Source organism: Scyliorhinus torazame, chromosome 13 (assembly GCF_047496885.1).
Source record: "Scyliorhinus torazame isolate Kashiwa2021f chromosome 13, sScyTor2.1, whole genome shotgun sequence".
NCBI lineage: Eukaryota > Metazoa > Chordata > Chondrichthyes > Carcharhiniformes > Scyliorhinidae > Scyliorhinus > Scyliorhinus torazame.
This window is the reverse complement of record NC_092719.1, coordinates 150,638,163-150,662,028: the sequence shown is the minus strand read 5'-3', so window position 1 is coordinate 150,662,028 and position 23,866 is coordinate 150,638,163. Positions and strand designations below refer to the sequence as shown.

At 46.9% G+C, this 23,866-nt stretch overlaps 1 protein-coding gene across 5 annotated transcripts in view; it reads right to left on the bottom strand.

Annotated features, from left to right (window-relative positions):
• LOC140388314 (FERM domain-containing protein 4B-like) overlaps positions 1 to 23,866 on the bottom strand; it is a 500,956-nt gene that overhangs the window by 11,493 nt on the left and 465,597 nt on the right. For all 5 annotated transcript variants that reach the window (XM_072472276.1, XM_072472277.1, XM_072472274.1 and 2 more), the window contains 3 exons: positions 22,388 to 22,616; positions 22,124 to 22,180; positions 20,119 to 20,272 (listed from right to left, as the gene is read on the bottom strand). In XM_072472276.1, the coding sequence (XP_072328377.1) occupies positions 20,119 to 20,272; positions 22,124 to 22,180; positions 22,388 to 22,616 (440 nt within the window). The remainder of the gene's footprint in view (positions 1 to 20,118; positions 20,273 to 22,123; positions 22,181 to 22,387; positions 22,617 to 23,866) is intronic.

Sequence of the window (23,866 nt, the reverse complement as noted above, 5' to 3'; positions counted from 1 at the left end):
AATGGTGGTGATCATAAAATCTCTACAGTGCAGCAAGGAGGCCATTCGAAGTCTCCACCAACCCTTGGAAAGAGTACTCTACCTAGGCCCACAGCCTGACCCCCATCTCCGTAACCCCACCTAACCTTTTGGACGCTAAGGGGCAATTTAGCATAGGCAATCCACCTTATCTGCACATCTTTGAACTTTGGGAGGAAACCCACACAGACACGGGGAGAAAGTGCAAACTCCACACAATCACCCATGGCCAGAATTGCACCCTGGTCCCTGGTGTTGTGAGGCAGTAGTGCTAACCACTGTGCCACCAATATTATACACTTTATTTCACTACTGTTGCTAATTTAGATAGCCAAGGAAGATAAAATTATTGAAGATAGCAACGGAAAAAAAAATTGTTTTGAAAAAGTGTGCAGAACTCGAGGTGGATAAGTCACTGGGCCCCGGAGGTAGGTACGCTAGTCTGTTGAATGAGGGCAGAGGATATGAGGCCGACGTTCTGGGCACAAGCTTTCAAATTAATTTTAAATATGTAAATTGTGCCACGGGACTGGATATTAGCTGATATAACATTATTCAAGATGGGTGATGCCTATAGAGCATTTAGTCTAATGACAGTTGTGGGTAAATTCTTACAATCCATAACTCCAGGCAAAATTAGTGAGCATTTCCAAATGCACTCATTAATCAAGGACAGCCAATATCGATTTGTTCATGGCAATTTTTTTTAAAAGAAGGAATTGATTGGTGTTAAGTAATGGGTTAAGAGACATTGCAATTAGTTGTCTCATTTATGTTAAGTACCCATTAATTGACACTGATATGTAAAGGGGTTTCAGGTGACCTCTGGGAGGTAGTGTGTTGTTAAGAGTTTTGTGCCGAGGCTGTGGAAGTGAAATAAATGGTGTTTGGTGAAAAGGAACAAGAACTTTAGACTCTTCATTTCACAGCAACTAAAACGTCTAACAATGGTAGCAGAGGATGGTTGCTGTGCAAATGTGAAGGTTTGAAAGATACAACTTTTCCTGATCAAACCAAGGAGTGAGTGAGAAGGAAAAAAAAAAAAGATACATGGCTGAACCCAGGATAAAGATGGCTGGATATGACTATCCTCCCTTATTTTCTGAAAGGGAATCGTACGACCAATGGAGAAGTGCAGTAGTTATGTGGACTGAAGTAACTGCTTTGGGAAAGAGAAAACAAGGTATGGCATTGGCTCTTTCTCTACCATATGGCAGTAAAATCTGAAACAAAGTGCTTTCTGAGCTGGAATTGGAAGAGTTTGACTCAGAAGAAGGTCTGGAGACTTTATTACATTATATGGATAAGACTTATAAGAAAGATGACTTGTTAAGTGCGTATGAAGCATGGTCGGATTTTGATAAGTTCTGGAAAATGGAGGATATCTCCATGGAAGACTATATAATGGAATTTGGCAGACTATATAAAAGGCTGCAGGAACACAATCTGGAATTTCCACAGTCTGTGTTGGCCTTTAAATTACTTGACTGTGCTAGAGTGAGCAACATGGATAGGCTCCTGGTTTTGACAGGAGTTCAGTTTACTGATAAGGATACCTTATTCGAACAGATCACAACAGCTTTACAAAAGTTTCTGGGGAAACATTCGATTCCGATGGCTCTGATGACCCAAATAGGTCAGCCTGCAATAAGGCAGAATATGGAAGATACACTAGTAACAGGATGGCGAAATCATACGGCTACGAACAGGGCTCAAGACTATAGACGGAGACCGAGACAAGGAAATTATGAAGACAGAAACCCAGTTAGAACCTACAATAGGAAGATGAACCCCAGAAATGCACGGGGCATGATAAATTGTTGTTTTCGATGTGACTCTCAATACCATTATGCTTTCAACTATCCAACTCGTTATGATAGAGTGTTTGAAGCGACACATTACACGGAAGAGTCAGAAGAGGAAAAAGATAGTGACCAGAAAGAAGGCATTGTCCTATTGACAAGCAGTTTTACGGTAATGAGGGTGTTGGTTGCAGAATCCTTCAACTGTGCTGTATTGGACAGTGGCTGCACATCTACTGTGTGTGGAATTGACTGGTTAAAATGTTACCTGGACTCTTTGAATGCTGAAAATCGTAACAAGGTTAAGGAATTTGAAAGTTCCACAAGTTTCAGGTTTGGGGATGATAATACTCTGAAGTTGCTGAAAAGAGTGGTGATCCCTTGCAATATTGCCGGAGTGAATCATTTCATTAGCATGGATGTTGTGTCAAGTGAGATACCTTTGCTTCTGAGCAGACCATCGATGAAGAAAGCACACATGAAACTGGATATGGAACAGGATAAGGCAACAGTTTTTGGAAAGACGGTGGACTTACAATTTACTATTGTATTCCATTACTGACAAATAATTTTTCAAGTAGAGTGGTTAAGGATGTGTTAATGGCAGTTGAAAATGGGACTTTAGCTGATAAAAAGCTTGTGGTATTAAAACTGCATAGGCAATTTGCACATCCGTCTCCTCGGAGGCTGAAAATGTTATTAAAGGATGCAGGAATAAGGGATGACGACTATACTAAACTGATAGAACAGGTTAGTGACCGCTGTGAAGTTTGTAGGAAGTACAGAAGGACACTAGCACGACCGATAGAGGTATACAAAATTATGAGGGGCATAGACAGAGTGGATAGTCAGAGGCTTTTCCCCAGGGTAGAGGGGTCAATTACTAGGGGGCATAGGTTTAAGGTGAGAGGGGCAAGGTTTAGAGTAGATGTACGAGGCAAGTTTTTTACGCAGAGGGTAGTGGGTGCCTGGAACTCACTACCGGAGGAGGTAGTGGAAGCAGGGACGATAGGGACATTTAAGGGGCATCTTGACAAATATATGAATAGGATGGGAATAGAAGGATACGGACCCAGGAAGTGTAGAAGATTGTAGTTTAGTCGGGCAGTATGGTCGGCACGGGCTTGGAGGGCCGAAGGGCCTGTTCCTGTGCTGTACATTTCTTTGTTCTTTGATAGTAACTCTACCTTTGGCCAGGGATTTTAACGACATTGTGGCCATGGACCTTAAGATCTGGGATAAAGCAAATAATATATTTATTTTGCATTTTGTAGATGTAGCAACCAGATTTAGTCAATCAACGATTGTACGGAATAAAGAAAAGAGTAATTCTGGATCAAATCGTGGAAAAATGGATAAGGACAGGAATGGGTCCACCGGCAAAATTCCTTAGGGACAATGGGGGAGAATTTGATAATGATGAGTTTAGGGATATGTGTGAAAACATGAATATCAGAGTTAAGAATACGGCTGCAGAAAGCCCATTTAGTAATGGTGTCTGTGAAAGAAATCATGCTGTCATCAATGACATGCTTCGGAAAATTTTGGCAGATCACCAAATTGCAGGTTAAATTCAGATTTAGCATGGGCAGTACATGCAAAGAATTCATTACAGATGGTTGGGGGCTATAGTCCTTATCAATTAGTGTTTGGTAGAAATCCTAAAATTCCGTCCATTTTGGATGACCAGCCTCCAGCTTGGGAGCGGACTATAATTAGCTCTGGTTTTGCTGAACATTTAAATGCATTACATAACAGTAGAAAAGCTTTTTTGGAAGCAGAAGTCTCTGAAAGAATTCACAGAGCTTTAAGACATAACCTACGGCCATCAGATGCCGTTTTCCAGCAAGGAAACATGGTATACTATAAGAGAGACAATTCTAATGAATGGAAAGGCCCAGGGAAGATCATAGGCATAGATGGCAAAACAATTATTTTGCAACATGGTAATCAAGCTGTTAGGGTCCATTCATCAAGGATAATGGGTACAGATTACAAATTTTCAAATTTAGACAGAGCAGACAGACATGACGAGGAACCAGAGTCATCTGGTACGCATGTGTTACAGAACGATGAGGACCAATTAACTGATAGACAGGGCTTCTGTGGAGGAACACAACATTTCTGGTGAATTAAAATAGGCCATTTTCCCAAAAGGGCAACTGCCAAAAGGTGGTACAAAAGTGACATACTTGCCTGAAGGGTCTAGTCAATGGAAGGATGCAACTGTTATTAGTAGAGCAGGGAAGGCCACTGGAAAGTATAAACATTGGTTGAATGTACAGCATGCAGGGGAAGGAGTCAAGAAAATGGATTGGGAAAATGAAGTTCAAAAATGGAGGGCACAGAAACGCAGTGCCAGTTCAGATAGTACATCGGATAGTGAACAGGTCCGCAGGAAAAGGTCGAGAACTATGGAAAGGACATCCCACAGCAGAAGGGAAAGATCAAGCAGTAGCAGTACAGAACGAGATACCAGGCAGGAGAGGGGACGTAGTTTGTCAAGATCTCGGAATATGAGTACGACTACGAATACTAATAGGAGTAGAAGCCCACATGCACGTGAGATTTTGGTGGCTTAAAATAAATTAGATGAAAAAGTTATCAAAGAAGCTAAACAGCAAGAACTGCATAGTTGGAGTGAATTTGGGGTATACACGGAAGTACCGGATAGGGGACAAAGAGCTCTATCCCACAGATGGATTTGCACGGAAAAGGTACTTCCGGATGGAACATATCAGGCAAAGGCCAAGCTCGCGGCAAGGGGATTTAAAGAAAACTTAGAAGATCAGGATTTAAGGGTATATTCACCTACAGCAGGAATGGTTATTTTAAAGATCTTCTTGGCTCTATTAGCCACAAAGGCATGGGAATGAAAATCTATAGATATAAAAGCTGCCTTTTTGCAGAGGCATCAGCTCCAGAGACATTTTTCTCCGTCCTCCTAAAGAAGCAGCTAACACAGAAGGGGTACTCTGGAAGTTGAACAAATGTGTATATGGATTAAATGATGCATCTAAGGTCTGGTATTTTTCGGTCAGGTCAGTTTTGTTAAAGTTAGGCTGTTGCCAGTTGAAAGCAGATCCTGTAATGTTTTACTGGCGCTATAAAGGAAATCGTTCTGGCATTTTTATGATGCATGTCGATGATTTTTTGTGGGGTGGGACTTGTGATTTTGAAGCTATTGTAACCTCTGGTTTGATGAAAGAATTCAGGGTTGGAAGTCAGGCTTCCGGTGTATTTCAATATATTGGACTGGAAATTGGACAGACTAAGTTAGGGGCAACTTTACGTCAGCAATCTTATTTGGAAAGCATCACCCCAATAGCAATTAGTCGTGGCCGAGTTTCACAAAAAGGCGCAATGGTTTCAAAGTTGGGGCTAAAGGTAGACAAGTCTCCTGGCCCTGATGGGATGCATCCCAGAGTGTTAAAAGAGATGGCTAGGGAAATTGTAAACGCACTAGTTATAATTTATCAAAATTCACTAGACTCTGGGGTGGTCCCAGAGGATTGGAAAGTAGCAAACGTGACACCACTGTTTAAAAAAGGATGTCGGCAGAAAGCGGGTAATTATAGGCCGGTAAGCTTAACTTCGGTTGTAGGGAAAATGCTGAAATCTATCATTAAGGAGGAAATAGCGGGGCACCTGGAGGGAAATTATCCCATTGGGCAGACGCAGCATGGGTTCACAAAGGGCAGGTCGTGTCTGACTAATTTGGTAGAATTTTTTGAGGACGTTACCAGTGCAGTAGATAACGGGGAGCCAATGGATGTGGTATATCTGGATTTCCAGAAAGCTTTTGACAAGGTGCCACACAAAAGTTTGCTGCATAAACTAAAGATGCATGGCATTGAGGGTAAAGTGGTAGCATGGGTAGAGGATTGGTTAACTAACAGAAAGCAGAGAGTGGGGATAAATGGGTGTTTCTCTGGTTGGCAACCTGTAACTAGTGGGGTCCCTCAAGGATCAGTGTTGGGCCCTCAGTTGTTCACAATTTACATAGACGATTTGGAGTTGGGGACCAAGTGCAATGTGTCAAAGTTTGCAGACGACACTAAGATGAGTGGTAAAGCAAAAAGTGCAGAGGATACCGGAAGTCTGCAGAAGGATTTGGATAGGTTAGGTGAATGGGCTAGGATCTGGCAGATGGAATTCAATGTTGCCAAGTGTGAGGCTATCCATTTTGGGAGTAATGACAGCAGAATGGATTATTATTTAAACGGTAAGATGTTAAAACATGCTGCTGTGCAGAGGGACCTGGGTGTGCTGGTGCACGAGTCGCAAAAAGTTGGTGTGCAGGTGCAACAGGTGATTAAGAAGGCTAATCGAGTTTTGTCTTTCATTGCTAGAGGGATGGAGTTCAAGACTAGGGAGGTTATGCCGCAATTGTATAGGGTGTTGGTGAGGCCGCATCTGGAGTATTGTGTTCAGTTTTGGTCTCCTTACCTGAGAAAGGACATATTGGCACTGGAGGGAGTGCAGAGGAGATTCACTAGGTTGATCCCAGAGTTGAGGGGATTAGATTATGATGAGAGATTGAGTAGACTGGGACTGTACTCATTGGAGTTTAGAAGGATGCGGGGGGGATCTTATTGAAACATATAAAATTATGAAGGGAATAGATAGGATAGATGTGGGCAGGTTGTTTCCACTGGTCGGGGAAAGCAGAACTAGGGGGCATAGCCTCAAAATAAGGGGAAGTAGATTTAGGACGGAGTGTAGGAGGAACTTCTTCACCCAAAGGGTTGTAAATCTCTGGAATTCCTTGCCCAGTGAAGCAGTTGAGGCTCCTTCTTTAAACATTTTAAAGAAAAAGATAGATACCTTTCTAAAGAATAAAGGGATTCGGGGATATGGTGTACGGGCCGGGGAGTGGAGCTGAGTTCACAAAGATCAGCCATGATCTCATTAAATGACAGAGCAGGCTCGAGGGGCCAGATGACCTACTCCTGTTCCTAGTTCTTATGTAAAGATAGAAAAAGAGCAACTGCTAAGTTTAACTGGGCAACTGAACTGGTTAAGTAGACAGACTAGACCGGACTTGAGTTTTGATGTCTTAGAGTTGAGTACAAAAATGAATGATCCCAAAGTGAAAGACATAATAAGAGCAAATAAAGCGTTGGCCAAACTAAAAATGCAGGAGTGTATTTTGAAGTTCCCGGTTTTAGGTGACCGTAAGCACTTGAAACTCAGTTTATAGTGATGCGTCCTACGCAAATTTATGTGATGGGGTTTCAAGCGCAGGAGGTTTTATAATTTTCCTTTTGGGGAACAATGGTAAATGTTGCCCACTTGTGTGGGAAACAAAGATGATAAGGAGAGTGGTAAAAAGCACTTTGGCTGCTGAGACATTAAGCCTTGTAGAGGCGGTGGATATGGCTTTTTATATAAGTATGATATTGACAGAAATTTTGGGATTAGGGGATTTGGGTAATATACCTATTGACTGTCACATTGACAATAAATCCGTGTGGGAAAATGTGCACTCTACAAAAAGTGTCAATGAAAAGAGGTTACAGATAGACATCGCAAGTTTGAAGCAGATGTTGGACAGGGGAAATAACAAAAATTAAATGGGTCGACAGGAGCTATCAACTGTCAGACTGTTTTACGAAAAGAGGGGCGAGTTCACAGAAACTTTTGGATATTGTTAATGAAGGGCGCTTGTTTCTGTGACTGTTTTTTTTCTTTCTCGTCCAAAGGGGGACACATCATATGTGTGTTTTGGAGTTTCTTGACATTTTGTTTTCACATGGTGCAATGATAGTGTCATCCTTTGAACTCGCGCCAGCCCTTTGGCGCCGGCTGGACCTGCGGGAACCACTCCGGCGTCAACCTAGCCCACGAGAAAGTGGAGAATTCATCACTTTCGGGGGCTGTTGACACCAGAGTGGTTGACGCCAGTTTTCACGCCGTGGGGACTTAGCCCCGTTATTGTAGAATCTCGCCAACAGAACTTGTACAGCAAAGAGTAAACAGTTATGAGCCTCGGTATGCAAAACCATAGTTATGAAGGGAGAGTTAAGGTTTTAGGTTAATCGCTACTGAGTAGATAAGTAGAAGATTTTTAAATTATGAAAGGTTTTGACAAGATGAATAGTGAAAGGCAATTTTTATTGTGGGCATGCAGTGACAAGGGACCATGAAGTTAAAATTTTCATGAAGCAAGTGAGATGTTTAATCACAGGGGGCACGATCTAACGGAAAAGTTTCTAAGTATGATAGTGAGCAGGAATTGCCAGTGTTCCCCGACGGCCAACCTGGTGAGGCCGTCACTGGTATCTAATGCTAATTAGGGCACTCAATGATGCCCCAAGGGCGTCATGCTGGAACGAGCTGTCCAGCCAGCTGATTTGCGTGGACCACGCCCAGCAGCTCCTCGCTAACAAGCAGGAGCAGCTCTCAAACCGCTCCCTCCAACCAAACTACTTGACAGCACAGAGCGATCTACCGAAGCAACCTGCACCACGCTTCGGTGGTGCAGACCTGGTCAGACTGCTGGACATGATAGAGTCGCAGTGGGACACCCTGTTCCCCCAAGGGGTTTGAAGGGTCAGCCACAGGGTAGCCGGTGCCGCCTGGAGGCAGTGGAAACAGGTGCCAGCACAGGGTATATGAATATGTGGACTGCTACCCAGTGCCGAAGAAGTTCAACGGCCTCCACTGGGCCGCATGGGTGAGTTGGTATCGGCCCCCTGGCACCGGTCCCACCGCCAACCTGGCCCTCCCCACCCCCAGGTGACCTGTCTCATGTGAGTAGTTCATGCCAAGACATAGCCAGACATAAATATCCTTCCCTGCCACTGACCACATACATGCCCATTCTCTTGCAGGATTTCCATTTGATGGTGCTGGCCCATCCAGAGTGCCCCTCACCCCCACAGCCTTCCAAAAGAACACCTTGGAAGAGAGTTCAGAGGATGACGCTATCATTGCATCATGGCCATCAATCCCACACTCCACCAGTGCAGATACACATAACTTGGTGGGTGACATTAGTGGACAGACTTCTGGGGCACAATCTGGCGAGCACCACACTGTTGCTGATGCACATCGGGTGAAGGCAGCAACATTCAGGGGGGACAGCAGTTGGCGATCCGCTGTACCTCAGGACCCAGCTGAATCCCCGGCAGATGTCTAGCCTCTGGACAAGGTTATCCCAGAGCTGATGCAGACGCTAGGGCAAGGCCGTGGATTCAGACAGGAATGTCAGCGACACTCGGGCGGGTCCACAGCCAATTGGAGGAGTCCCAAAAGTTCCGGGTACAGGAGATGGTGCCAGAAATGTGTGGCACCGAGGCCAACACTTCTAGGGTGGCAACCGCAATGGAAAGCCTGGTGCACAATGTCAGCAGCATTGAGTGCTGGAGTCCAAGGCATTGCTCAGTTATTGGCGGCCATGGCTGAGGGCCTCGATACCATGTCCAAGTTGCTGGAGGACATGTCCCTGATGCAGGTGGACATTGCCGAGGTGCTGTGGAGCATGTCCCAGTCTCAGGTGGGCATTATCGAGGCGCATCAGAGCTGAGGAACATGTCTCAGTGAGTCGGACATTGCCGAGGCACACCAGAGCATGTTCCAGTCTCTGAGAAACGTGTTGCATACACAAGTGGCACTCCAGAGTATGGTCCACTAACAGAGGGGCATCACTGAGGGTGTCGCACAATGGGGTAGACAAAGGAGAGCTGCCAAGGCTGGCAGTCGCATGACAAGGTGCCTCTGAGCTCCTTCCACCCGCTCCTCCACCCCAAGGTGTCCCCTAGGGGCCTAAGGGCACCGCCCGAGAGGAGGGAGAGCCGGAGACCGACCTGGAGCCTCCGTGCAGGGAGACGACACCGTTCACCGACTCCCACAAGTCCCCTCCTGCTGACAACGGTACATTTGGAGGTCAGCGGGTAGAACAGGGTGGCACAGCGAGGCATGTGCCACCAGAAAGGCGGCAGGGCCCAGGACGCATCAAAGGCCACAGGGTGCGGTAAGCAGCAGGTTGTCTCCACCCATCAAGTGTGCACTGACCCTTTGAAAGAGCACCCGACCTAAGCCCATGCCTCAACCCTATCCCAGTAACCCCACCGTACCTTTTTTGGACACTAAGAGGCAATTTAGTTTGGCCAATCCACTTATCCTGCACATCTTTGGACTGTGGGAGGAAACTGGAGGACCTGGAGGAAACCCATGCAAACACCCAGGGAGAACATACAAACTCCACACAGTCACCCATGGTTGGAATTGAAACCGGGTCTCTGGTTGGAACTGAAACCGGGTCTCTGGTGCTCTGAGGCAGCACTGTACCACTGTTCCGCCATCACCTCTGATGAGCATCCTGGAGAAAGACCTAGATGTAGCGGCAGATTGATGATTACTGAGAGGGCACGGGAAGGGGGCGATACCATCAGTAGCTAGGGTCATGATTGTTCACCATTAAAACACATTACACCCTAGACATGTGCAGTTGTCATGTTTTTCCAGACTGTGGACCGGCCTGTGTTCTCCATCCCCCGGTGCCTCCCCCTCTATTCCCCACCACCCCTCCCCAGGACACAGTGGTTCTAGATCTGGGGCCTCTGGAACATAGCACGTGCAGGTGATGGGCATGCAGGTGATGGGTGAGCGTGCACTGTCAGCTGACAGACAGGAGTCAGACTATGGTATCGATTGAGGAGCACAAGAGCTCAACTCACAGCAGGTTATCAGCACCCTCCTGCCTAGTACATTGACCCGCTGACAGTGCCAACACAGGCCCATCACCCTGGAGTAATGTAACACAGAAGCTGAGGGTATTGATGGGTGGAGGAAGGGGAAGAGAAGGAATGGGGGGTTGAGATGTCGGACAAAGCCACGACCTATGAGAAGTGGGTGGGGATGGGTGTCTGCCTGGCCCTCCTCACTCGAGGCTGCATGTTACTCCGCCTCCAGCATGTCACTCCACTGCTGCGCTAGGTTGTGGAGGGCACAGCAGACCACCATAAAGCGACTCTCCGGGGGTGTACTGCAGTGCACCACAAGAGCGGTCGAGGCATCGGAACGGCGTTTTGAGCAGTCCAATGTACCGCTCAATCACAGCATGGGTGGCTGCATTGGCCTCATTATACCGCGTCTCCACACCAGTCTCCGGCCTTCACACTGGCACAATTAACCAGGTCCTCAACGGTTAACCCTTACCCCCAAGTGCCAACCCACTGTTCTGGGGTGTCCCTCGAAGATGTCAAGGATCTCCAACTACCCCAGGATGCAGCAGTCATGCACGATGTTGAGCTGGGAGCCAGACACGAATTGAACATTTAGGGAGTGGAAGCCCTTCCTGTTAACGAAGGGCAACCCCGGACCGCCCAGTGTGCGCAAGGCAACATGCGTGCCATCTATTACTCTCTGAACTTGGGGTACCAGGGGATGGCAGGGACTCATGCTGCCTGGGCATTTTGTTGGGCTTGGTCCAGGTCAAAGTTTATGTAGTCGGCTGTCCTGGTAAACAGGGCATCCGTGACTTCACGGATGTACACCTGGGCTGTGGGTTGGGAAATGTGGCACAAGTCGCCGCTTGAGCCCTAGAATGAACTTGTAGTGCAAAGGTTCAGGGCTGCACATGATGCCAAGTCCTCCTGTGACACATGCTGCCTAACATCTCCTCGAACGACCATTGACGCCGGTACAACTTGAGCAGTCACAGGCCTTCTCCTCTGGTTCCATCCCCAGCCTGATGAGCGGCTGGATCCTCAGGGTGTTGGGTGCCCCCCCTGCACATGGGCGGCCACCACAAGCCTCCGTCTTCTGCCGCTGCCCTCCCCTGCATCCAGCCGCCACTTCCACCCCGGGACCCTCGAGTCTCTCTCTCCTCACCCCCCCTCCATCCTTAGGTTTCCCACTTTCTCTCGGGGTGTCATCCAACGATCTAGTTTGTGCTGGGGGACCCCCTCCATGTACCCATGACCATAGCAGGGGTCCCTGCTGGGCACATTACATGGATCAGGTTCCCTCCCTGACCTACACATACTAGTCACAGGGATATTCCCTGTGCTGGAGCCCAGCTCTTGATGGTTGGCTGCTGTCCATGTGGTGTTAATGCCCCCAGGAGTTCAGCAAGTGTCCAGGTCCGATGGCCTGATTGGGACGCTGCTAAGCAATAACACTCATGATACATGTACCCACGCAAATCCACTTGCGAGCTGTGAAATGCTCAGATACTAACATTGCCAATTCCCTATTAGCACAACCTTCAGCTGTGCAGCTCGTTCCTTCACCATATTACCATGACCAGGGCTCAGCCCCGGGCGTGTTCGGTGGTACAGATAGGCAGCAGCTAACATTGCCCCTGGAATGAGCATACACGATCCTGGGGGTGGACTGTTGGACCTGTGGGTGCTGAGCCCTTCAGCCCACTGGCGCCCACCCCACCAATAGTTTCCCCCCCTCCAATCCGGGGGAACCGCATTTCCATTGGCTGCATGCCCAATTTCGAAGATTGCTACTCACCTCCTCTGATCACCTTAGCAGCTACTATGCTAGCTTCACGTTTTAAAATAAGTGTGCTAAAGGGCACCTGCATGACCGTTCGCTGGCGTGTAGGTTAGATCATGGGTGGCCATTCGATAGGGGGTCCTTCCCGTTAATGTAATGGAGATTGGCCTTAATTGGTGATTATTGGTCTCTCGTCACACGAGGGCGGGATCCGGAATCCGCCAATGGGAGCAGGTTCATCAGATTGCAAGCTGATTGGCGGCCGGCACGGTTCCCAATTTTGCCCTCTCCTGCCATCTAACTCGCTTAGGCGAAGTGCGCGTTAGATCGCACCCAGGGAGTGGTTGCGGCAGAGGTAATTTCACCTCAGGGAAAATTGAATAACATTTGAAGCATAGTTAGATATAAGGCTACAGGAAGAACAGCGGGGCAAATCGGATAGGTTTGGAACTGTTCTGACATATAGTCAGCAGGTTTGATGGTTTAATGGCGTTCTCCTGTGTTTTAAATAGAACAAAAAAGAACAAAGAAAATTACAGCCCAGGAATAGGCCCTTCGGCCCTCCCAGCCTGCGCCGATCCAGATCCTTTATCTAAACCTGTCGCCTATTTTCCAAGGATCTCCTTCCCTCTGTTCCCCGCCCGTTCATATATCTGTCTAGATGCATCTTAAATGATGCTATCGTGCCCGCCTCCAGGCGCCCACCACCCTCTGCGTAAAAAACGTTCCACGCACATCTCCCTTAAACTTTCCCCCTCTCACCTTGAAACCGTGACCCTTGTATTTGACACGCCCAATCTTGGAAAAAGCTTGTTGCTATCCACCTTTTCCATACCTCTCATAATTTTGTAGACCTCAATCAGGTCCCCTTTCAACCTCCGTCTTTCCAACGAAAACAATCCTAATCTACTCAACCTTTCTTCATAGCTAACACCCTCCAGACCAGGCAACATCCTGGTGAACCTCCTCTGCACCCTTTTTAAAGCATCCACATCCTTCTGGTAATGTGGCGACCAGAACTGCACGCAGTATTCCAAATGTGGCCTAACCAAAGTCCTATACAACTGTAACATGACCTGCCGACTTTTGTACTCAATACCCCGTCCGATGAAGGCAAGCATGCTATATGCCTTCTTGACCACTCTATCGACCTGTGTTGCCACCTTCAGGGTACAATGGACCTGAACTCCCAGATCTCTCTGTACATCAATTTTCCCCAGGACTCTTCCATTGACCATGTAGTCTGCTCTTGAATTGGATCTTCCAAAATGCATCACCTCGCATTTGCCTGGATTGAACTCCATCTGCCATTTCTCTGCCCAACTCTCCAATCTATCTATATTTTGCTGTATTCTCTGACAGTCCCTCTCGTTATCTGCAACTCCGCCAATCTTAGTATCATCTGCAAATTTGCTAATCAGGCCACCTATACCTTCGTCCAGATCATTTATGTATATCACAAACAACAGTGGTCCGAGCACGGATCCCTGTGGAACACCACTAGTTACCCTTCTCCATTTTGAGACACTCCCTTCCATCACTACTCTCTGTCTCCTGTTGCCCAGCCAGTTCTTTATCCATCTAGCTAGTACACCCTGAACCCCATACAACTTCACTTTTTCCATCAACCTGCCATGGGAAACTTTATCAAACGCCTAACTAAAGTCCATGTATATGACATCTACAGCCCTTCCCTCATCAATTAACTTTGTCACTTCCTCAAAGAATTCTATTAGGTTTGTAAGACATGACCCTCCCTGCACAAAACCATGCTGCCTATCAAATGTCAGCAAGTGGGACTTCCGGTTGTGGCGATGCACTGTTAAGCCGCACGTTTCAGCAGCTCCCTTTCTAACGGACTTTTGGGCTCTTTTCGGGAGCCCCAACGGAATTTATTTCAGACCAAACCCAGTGTGGGGTGACGAAGGAAGGTGCCCCCCCGGGTGTGGATTTTTCCGCGCTATGGAGACGATGGCGGGAAGATAGGCGCAGGAAGGAAGAGAGTTTCACATGCAGGGGGGTCAAAGAGAGAACGGGGGAAGCCGGGGTCAGTTAGAGTTAGCTGACTTTCGGAAGCATCATGGGGGGAGTAACCATGCTCGATGGGGATCTAGCGGGGGGGGGGGGGGGGGGGGGCACTAACTGGGTTGCTGCTGCTGAGAGCAAGGGGGAGCTGGCAAGAGAAGAGGTGGTCGGGACGGGAAGGCGCCGCCTGGGGGATGTGTGGGTGCGCGGGACCCGGGCGGGGGGCTGGCCTAGAATAGGGGATGGCTAGTCGGCTGCGGGGGGGGGGCCCCAATCCGGCTGATCACGTGGAATGTGAGAGGCCTGAATGGGCCGATTAAGAGGTCCCGGGTGTTCGCGCACTTAAAAAGACAGAAGGCGGATGTAGTCATGCTTCAGGAGACGCATCTGAAGGTGGTGGATCAGGTTAGGTTAAGGAAAGGATGGGTGGGACAGGTGTTCCACTCAGGGTTGGACGCAAAAAATAGGGGGGTGGCGATATTGGTGGGGAAACGGGTGTCGTTCGAGGCTAGGAATATAGTGGTGGATAATGGGGGTAGATACGTGATGGTGAGTGGTAGATTGCAGGGAAAGGAGGTTGTGCTGGTAAATGTATCTGCCCCGAACTGGGACGACGCAGGATTTATGAAGCGGATGCTGGGACGTATCCCGGACCTGGAGGTGGGAAGCCTGGTAATAGGGGGGGGGGGGGCTTCAATACTGTGCTGGATCCAGGGCTAGACCGGTCCAGATCCAGGACCGGAAGAAGGCCGGCAGCAGCCAAGGTGCTTAGGGGGTTCATGGAGCAAATGAAGGGAGTGGATCCGTGGAGATTTGCTAGGCCATTGGCCAAAGAGTTCTCCTTTTTCTCCCATGTCCACAAGGTATACTCCCGGATAGATTTCTTTGTTTTGAGTAGGGCACTGATCACGAAGGTGGCAGGAACGAAGTACTTGGCCATAGCCGTTTCAGACCATGCCCCGCACTGGGTGGATCTGGAATTAGGTGAGGAGAGGGAGCAGCGCCCACTCTGGCGACTGGATGTGGGTCTATTGGCGGATGAGGGGGTCTGTGGAAGGGTGCGGGGATGTATTGAGAGGTACCTGGAGGTCAATGACGATGGTGAGGTCCAGGTGGGAGTAGTATGGGAAGCGCTGAAGGCGGTGGTTAGGGGAGAGTTGATCTCCATTAGAGCTCACAAGGAGAAACAGGAGGGCAGAGAAAGGGAGAGATTAGTGGGGGAGATTTTGAGGGTGGATAAAAGATATGCGGAGGCCCCGGACGAAGGACTATATAGAGAGAGGCAAAGACTTCAGACGGAGTTTGACCTGCTGACCACAGGAAAGGCAGAGGCACAGTGGAGGAAGGCACAGGGGATGAGATATGAGTATGGAGAAAAGGCGAGCCGGCTGCTGGCCCACCAACTTCGCAAGAGGATAGCGGCGAGGGAGATTGGTGAGTTAGGGATGAAATGGGAACTACGGAGCGGAGAGCAGGGAAGGTAAATGAGGTGTTTAAGACCTTTTATGAGAGGCTATATAAGTCCCAACCCCAGGAGGGAAAAGAGGGAATGCAACAGTTCCTGGACCAACTAAGGTTCCCGAGGGTGGAGGAGCAGGAGATGGCAGGTCTGGGGGCGCCAATTGAGGTGGATGAGGTGACTAAAGGACTGGGGAATATGCAAGCAGGGAAGGCCCCGGGACCAGACGGGTTCCCGGTGGAATTCTACAGGGAATATGTGGACCTGTTGGCCCCGCTGCTGGCGAGAACCTTTAAAGAGGCCAGAGAAGGGGGGGATACTACCCCCGACAATGTCGGAGGCGACGATATCACTAATCTTGAAGCGGGATAAAGATCCGCTGCAATGCGGGTCATATAGGCCTATCTCACTCCTAAATGTTGACGCCAAGCTGCTGGCAAAAATGCAGGCGACGAGGATAGAGGATTATGTCCCGGGGGTGGTGCATGAAGACCAGACAGGGTTTGTAAAGGGGAGACAACGTCCGACGGCTACTGGGGGTGATAATGATGCCCCCAGCGGAGGGGGAGGCAGAGATAGTGGTAGCGATGGATGCAGAGAAGGCAATCGATAGGGTAGAGTGGGAGTATTTATGGGAGGTGTTGAGGAGGTTTGGGTTCGGGGAGGGGTTTGTCAGTTGGGTCAGACTCCTATATGGGGCCCCAGTGGCAAGTGTAGTCACAAACCGGCAAAGATCGGAGTATTTTCGGTTACACAGGGGAACAAGGCAGGGGTGTCCCCTGTCCCCATTACTGTTCGCGTTGGCAATTGAACCACTGGCCATAGCGTTGAGAGACTCTTAAGATATGGAGCGGGGTGGTTAGAGGGGGAGAGGAACATCGAGTGTCACTCTACGCAGATGACCTACTGCTATATGTTGCGGACCCTGTAGAGGGGATGACAGAGGTTATGCAGATATTGAGGGAGTTTGGAGATTTTTTGGGATACAGGCTAAATATGGGGAAGAGCGAGCTCTTTATAATACACCCCGGGGACCAGGGAAGAGGAATAGACGCCCTGCCGTTAAGGAGAGTGGAAAGGAGCTTCCGATATTTGGGGATCCAGGTAGCTAGGAGCTGGGGAACTCTACACAAACTTAATCTAACGCGGCTGGTGGAGCAGATGGAGGAGGATTTCAAGAGGTAGGATGTGCTGCCGCTCTCATTGGCGGGCAGAGTGCAGGCGGTAAAAATGATGGTTCTCCCGAGGTTTCTTTTTGTGATTCAATGTCTCCCCATTCTGATCACGAAGGCATTTTTCAAGAAAATAGACAGGAGCATTGAGTTTTGTGTGGGCAGGGAAGACTCCGAGGGTAAGGAGGGGGTTCCTGCAGCGTAGTAGGGACAGAGGGGGACTGGCGTTGCCGAACCTGGACGACCACTACTGGGCTGCCAATGTGGCGATGGTTTGTACGTGGATGAGGGAGGGAGAGGGGACGGCGTGGAAGAGGCTGGAGATGGCGTCCTGTAAAGGAACGAGCCTAAAGGCGCTGGTGACAGTGCTGCTGCCGCTCTCCCCGAAAAGGTATACACAAACCCAGTGGTGGTGGCAACCTTAAGGATCTGGGGGCAGTGGAGGCGACACAGGGGGGTGACGGGTGCCTCAGTGTGGTCCCCGATCAGGAACAACCACAGGTTTGTCCCAGGAAAGATGGACGGAGGGTTCCAGAGCTGGCAACGAGCAGGAATTAGGAAACTGAGAGATTTGTTTATAGACGGGACGTTTGCGAGCCTGGGAGCGCTGGAGGAAAAGTATGAGTTGCCCCCGGGGAACAATTTCAGATATATGCAAGTGAGGGCGTTTACGAGGCAACAGGTGAGGGAATTTCCGCTGCTACCGACACAGGGGATCCAAGATAGAGTGATTTCCGGGGTATGGGTCGGAGAGGGCAAAGTGTCCGAAATATATCAGGAGATGAGAGACGAGGGGGAGGCGATGGTAGAGGAGCTGAAGGGAAAATGGGAAGAAGAGTTGGGAGAGGAGATTGAGGAGGGTCTGTGGGCTGATGTCCTAAGCAGGGTGAATTCCTCGTCTTTGTGTGCCAGGCTTAGCCTGATTCAATTTAAGGTTCTACACAGAGCACATATGACGGGAGCAAGGCTGAGCAGGTTCTTCGGAGTGGAGGACAGGTGCGGGAGGTGCTTGGGAAGCCCAACGAACCATACACACATGTTCTGGTTGTGTCCGGCACTGGATGAGTACTGGAGGGGAGTGGCAAAGGTGATCTCAAAGGTGGTGAAGGTCCGGGTCAAGCCAGGCTGGGGGTTAGCAATATTTGGGGTAGCGGAAGAGCCGGGAGTGCAGGAGGCGAAAGAGGCCAATATTTTGGCCTTTGCGTCCCTGATAGCCCGGCGAAGGATCTTACTCAGTGTCAGGCAAGCACACATTCTAATTTTTTTGTTAATTATGTGAAATATTGAATCAACAATATCAGAAATAGACCTAAATTGTGAATTAAAATTCTGCTCTTCAATGAGGTTTGGATCTGTTATCAACTGAGCTAGTAATGCATATCGTTATTGTCACAAAACTTTTAATATGACCCAACTGCAACTTGTCCAGAATTCTGGACCTATGCAAGCTGTGCCGTAACAAATAGAATATCCAACCCAGTTTACAAATTATTCCCAGATTACACAGAAAGGCTTTTCAATTGCTTCTTTCAGCTTCTTGCCTCATTTAGACTTTATAGTCTTGTAAGTTTACTTCTCGTAAAAGTACAAAAACGTACAGCTAATAGACAACATATGTTACATCACAGGAGCAAAATACAAATCATCTGGTTCTGACAAGGCATAAACAATGGGATTTCGTTTACAGATGTCCAGCATCAGGCAACTGAATAAACTTCAAGAGCCATTTTAAAAGATAGCATTTGACATAGTAAAATGATCTAAAGCACTTCCCGGGAGCATTATCAACAAGATCTGACAAAGTCCATAAGAAGAGTTAGGCTTTAAGGAGTACCCTAAAGGAGGAGGGTGTGGTAAACAGATGGAGTGTTTTCACTGTGAGGAGGGGAGGATCTCATCCCTTAGGGATTAAACAGTTGAAGGCTCACTGCCAATGGTGGAACAATTTAAATGAGGGGTGTGCACAGGCCAGAATTGGAAGAGAGCAACATTCTTAGATTGTTGTAGATCTGGAGGAGTTCAGGAGAGGTGGGGCCATAGAGGGATTTGAACTCAAGAAAGCAAATATTTAAAATCAAGACATTGTCAAACCAGAAACCAACGTAATCCAGCAAACAAAGGGCAGATGGATGAATGGGATGGTGAGAGTTAGAGGAAGCAGGTGGCAGAGTTTTGGATGAGCTCAAGCTTACATCCATACTCCTACAATTGTGGCTTGGAACATCGGATTACAAAGTGCCTTCCGAAATACAAGAGGAAGACTTTCAAAAATGTTACAATTCAGAAGCATTGTACCACCTTCAGTGTTTCTCAATCTGGACTATGTCTTTCTAAAGCTATAGATTGTTGAGCATTAGCAATTTAAGTGCAGGAAGGCGGTCTGGTTTTCTTGCCAGTAGCTGGAATAAAAGCAGAAGATGTTGGAAACGTTAGGAAGTCTGGCAGCATTTGTGGCGCGAGAATCAGAACTCATGTTTGGAGTTGGGTACGACTCTTTTGGGAAGAGCAATTTTTGACACACAGCATTAACTCCTGATTCTTTCTCCACAGGTGCTGTCAGACCAGCTGAGCTTTTCCAGCACATCTGTTCTTATTTCAGATTTCTAGCACATGCAATATTTTGCTTTTCTTACATTGCATCAGGGCCTGGTCCAGATTATGGGTCCTCCAGGGCACCCTACCAGCTGCCATTTTCACAGCATAGGCATGATTCCCAGCCATTGCTACTCACCTATTGTTGTGTGAAAGCATCATTTTTAAAAAGCGAGTTTGAAATTTTAAACAACGATGCCTGGAATGTGGGGCTTCCTAATATTCCGACATAGTAGCTGAGACGACTCGCACAGTTCCAGAGTACAGAACAGAACAGATCCACCTATTGCACACACCCTGCTCATTGAACTATTATTATTGATCATGGAGGAGGGAACGATTAAAGGATTTTTAGTCAGGTTGCCTACAACACTGGTTGGGACGGTTTGTTTTTGACCGACGGAGGAGGCCTCATTCGGGCCAGATTGGCTGTTTTGAATCTGGAGAGGTCTCTACAACTCAAAGCTGAAGATTTGGAATGTGAATTATGAAAAGTACAGCAAATATTGAGAAAACAATGGTCAGAAAAATATTCTCACCAAGAATACAGATAGCCACAGATGCAAACAAATACTTAGTGAACTGGATTTACCTAGTTTGGCCGATATGCCCTTTATCATGAAACTGTTCACTTGCAGAACTCCTTCTCTGTCGACTCTGTTTAAGCTCAAGAGACTGTGGCGGAAGTGGTCTCAGAGGTTGCTGGCTAGAAAAAGATCTTTTCCTCTGCATAATACGCATATCATCTGAAAAAAAGTATGAGATAACTGTATAAATGATGAACTGCTCAAAATATTTATTCATTTGATTTGTATATTCCACCACTACAGTATGTGGTGTTATTTTATTACATTGTGGCTTGCATTTAGATCATGCATTTGGTCATTCCACTAATTTTGCCACCATCAAGGTACTGACACATGCTACCATACAACTCCAGGGTACAGTAACTCCTCCTTGAAATTCTGAATGAGCCTTGATTTTGTGTTGCCTGCCAGTTTTTTGACTAACGGAACACAATCATAGTTCAGTCTAATCCTCATCTCATCAGATATTCCACATTAACAAATTATCCAACAAGGATCATGAGATAGTTTCCAAGAGTTACCAGCTGATTCGACTTAAAACTAGTCTTTTCAATGCCACTTTAAAGGTGCACAGCATCATGAAAAGTTGCTGTGTCCCCAAAGGAATGTAACATTTTGGAATTCCACATGCAACTATGAAAGTACCAATGCTGGTCAGGGGCTGGGTATTCTGCAGCGAGAGACTCACTTTCTGACTTCCCAAAATCTTTCCACCATCTACAAGTCAGGATTGTGACAGAATATTTTCCACTTTCGTGGATGAGTGCAAATTCAGCAATACTCAATAACACCACCACCTGCAGATTCCCCTCAAAAACATACATCATCCTAATTTGGAAATACATCATCACTTCTTTCATTATTGTTATGTCAAAATCCTGGAACTCCCAACCGAAGAGCATTATAGGTGTACTTACACCACATGGTGAAGAGCAATTCACCACCACATTCCCTCTGGCAATTAGAGATGAACAGTAGGAGTTTGCACATTCTCCCAGTGTCTGCGGGGCCACACCCCAACAACACAAAAAGATGTGCAGGGTAGGTGAATTGACCATATCTTTTGCCCTTAATTGGAAAACATAATTGGGTACTCTAATTTTATATGAAAAATAAGGGATGAACAATAAATTGTGGCCTCATCAGCAATACCTACATCCTATGGATGAATGAAAATTAATACTACAACAATTTAAACTAGATCTCTGGTATTAAAGGATGCTAAGCACAACATGGTGGTACGTTCAACACCCATTATGACCATCAGGCGTAGAAACAGAAGTACGCCTTTCGGCCCATCAATTCTGTTCCGCCATTCAATGAGGTCATGACTGATCGGATATGGTAATCTCCAATTTCCTGTCTTATCCCCCAAACCCTTGATTCCTTTAGTGATTAAAAATCTGTAAATCTCAGTCTTGAAAATACTTAAATGACCCAACCTCTCTCACGTGTCTGCTTGGGTTTCCGTCGGGTGCTCCAGTTTCCTCGCACAGCCCAAAGACGTGCGGGTTAGGTGGATTGGCCATGATAAATTGCCCTTAGTGGCCAAAAAAGGTTAGGAGGGGTTATTGGGTTATGGGGATAGGGTGGAAGTGAGGGCTGAAGTGGGTCGGTGCACACTCGATGGGCCGAATGGCCTCCTTCTGCACTGTATGTTCTATGTTCTACAACCCTCTGTGGTAAAGAATTACACAGATTCACTACCCTCAGAGAAATAATTCCTCCTCAGTTCTGTCTTACATGGACGGCCCCTTACCCTGTGATTATGCCCTCTGGTCCTAGACTCTCCCACAAGAGGAAACAACTTCTCAGCATCTACCCTATCAAGCCCCTGAGAATCCTATATGTCTCAATAAGGTTGCCTCCCATTCTTCTAAACGCCAAGGAGGACAGGCCCAACCTACTTGATCTCCCTCCACACCAGGGATCCACCTAGTGAACCTTCTCTGGACTGCCTCCAATGCCAGTATAGCTTTGCACTTTAATTTGCATGTTTTCGCAACTCACCATCATCTGTTGTATTTGTGTCAGATAAGGAACTGGTCTCAGAGGGAATTACTTCATCTAGGAAAATAAATTACATGTTTCTCACAGCAAGTGTTGTAAACCAGTAACAGCAAATGATTACTGAGACAGGCATGTTCATTTAAATCCCGGCTAATGTATTAATGAAAACATTTCACCAAGAAAGATTAAAAAAAGAGTTTCAGCTAGTTTATATTTTAAATTTCATCATTTAAATTGCAATCAGTTGTGCAGTCAGTTTATTACCTGAAACGACAAGGGATGTTCTCTGAGTCGGCTTCCTCCCACATTTTATTCTATACTCATTACTTAAATTCCCTATCTCTTGAAGCTTTTTTAGAGCATCAACGTAGTCCTGCTTTCTCTTCTTTTTAACATTCTTGCATATTTCATGGTCATTGGCTAGTTTTCTTGCAGCTTCCACAATCTTCTGTTGAATGACAAACTTATTCTCCAAATCTTGTAAGTGTGGATTCTGAAAAGTTAAGATGAAAAATGATGATTTTTCGCAGTTAAAAGATCCTTTGTTGTCACAAGTAGGTTTACATTAACACTGCAATGAAGTTACTGTGGAAAGCCCCTAGTCGCCATATTCCAGTACCTGTTCGGTACACAGAGGGAGAATTCAGAATTCTCAGCTGGTACGGGAATTGATCCCGCGCTGCTGGCCTTGTTCTGTATCACAAACCAGCTGTCTAGCTCACTGAGCTAAACTCAGTTAGCTCACCTTCGGGGCGACTAAGGGCTTTTCACAGTAACTTCATTGCTGTGTTAATGTAAGTTTACTTGTGACAATAAAAGATTATTAATTCACGTTATTACCTATCATTTTACTATCCTCTTAATATAGCCCATGCAAATATGTCCAATTGGGCTCATTTGTAGCTTTTCTGTCAATAAAAATTAATACTGAAATATATATTCTTCTAATTTGACATTTTAAATATTTGAGTGTCACACAGGAATCTATCAAGAAGGCAGAATGGCTGTGATGTGATGAACCAGTGACATGAAAGGAACTTGTAAAAATTCAATGTTGCTTCAAATTATTGTATTTCAAACGAAACAGAAGAAAAGGAAACAATAAACTGTCAGAAAATGAGCAGGTGAACGCATTCCTGAGTATTTGCAAGAAATATTTTTTTCCAGACAGAATACAACTGGTTTGTGATGCATAGAGACACACCTATCACAATGTGCCAATATAATTGCAACATAAGCATTCTTTTCCGATGACAGTTCTCTCTGCTGGCATGCCAATTTGTAAAGCTAGCATCACCAATGCTTCAGAAAGTTAGTCACTACTTGATTCGTACAGGGCTGTCCCACGGAAGTTAGCACTGCTGTCTCATGGCGACAATGATCCCAGTTCAAATCCGGCCTTGGGTGACTGTCTGTGTGCTGTTTGCACGTTCTCCCTGCGCTTGCATGGGTTTACTCCAGGTGCTCCGGTTTGTCCCCACAGTCCAAAGATGTGCAGGTTAGGTGGGGTTGCAGGATAGGGCGGGAGGAGTGAGCCGAGGTGGGATGCTCTTTTGGAGGGTCGGTGCAGGCTCGATGGACTGAATGGCCTCCTTTCGGGACTGTGGGGATTCTATGGATTCTTTTTTTTAAAAAATATTTTATTGAACCATTAATAATATATATATATATATATACACACAAATCAAACACATAAAACATAGCAAGCAAACAAGGCTGCAAATAATCAAAACACCTAAATAC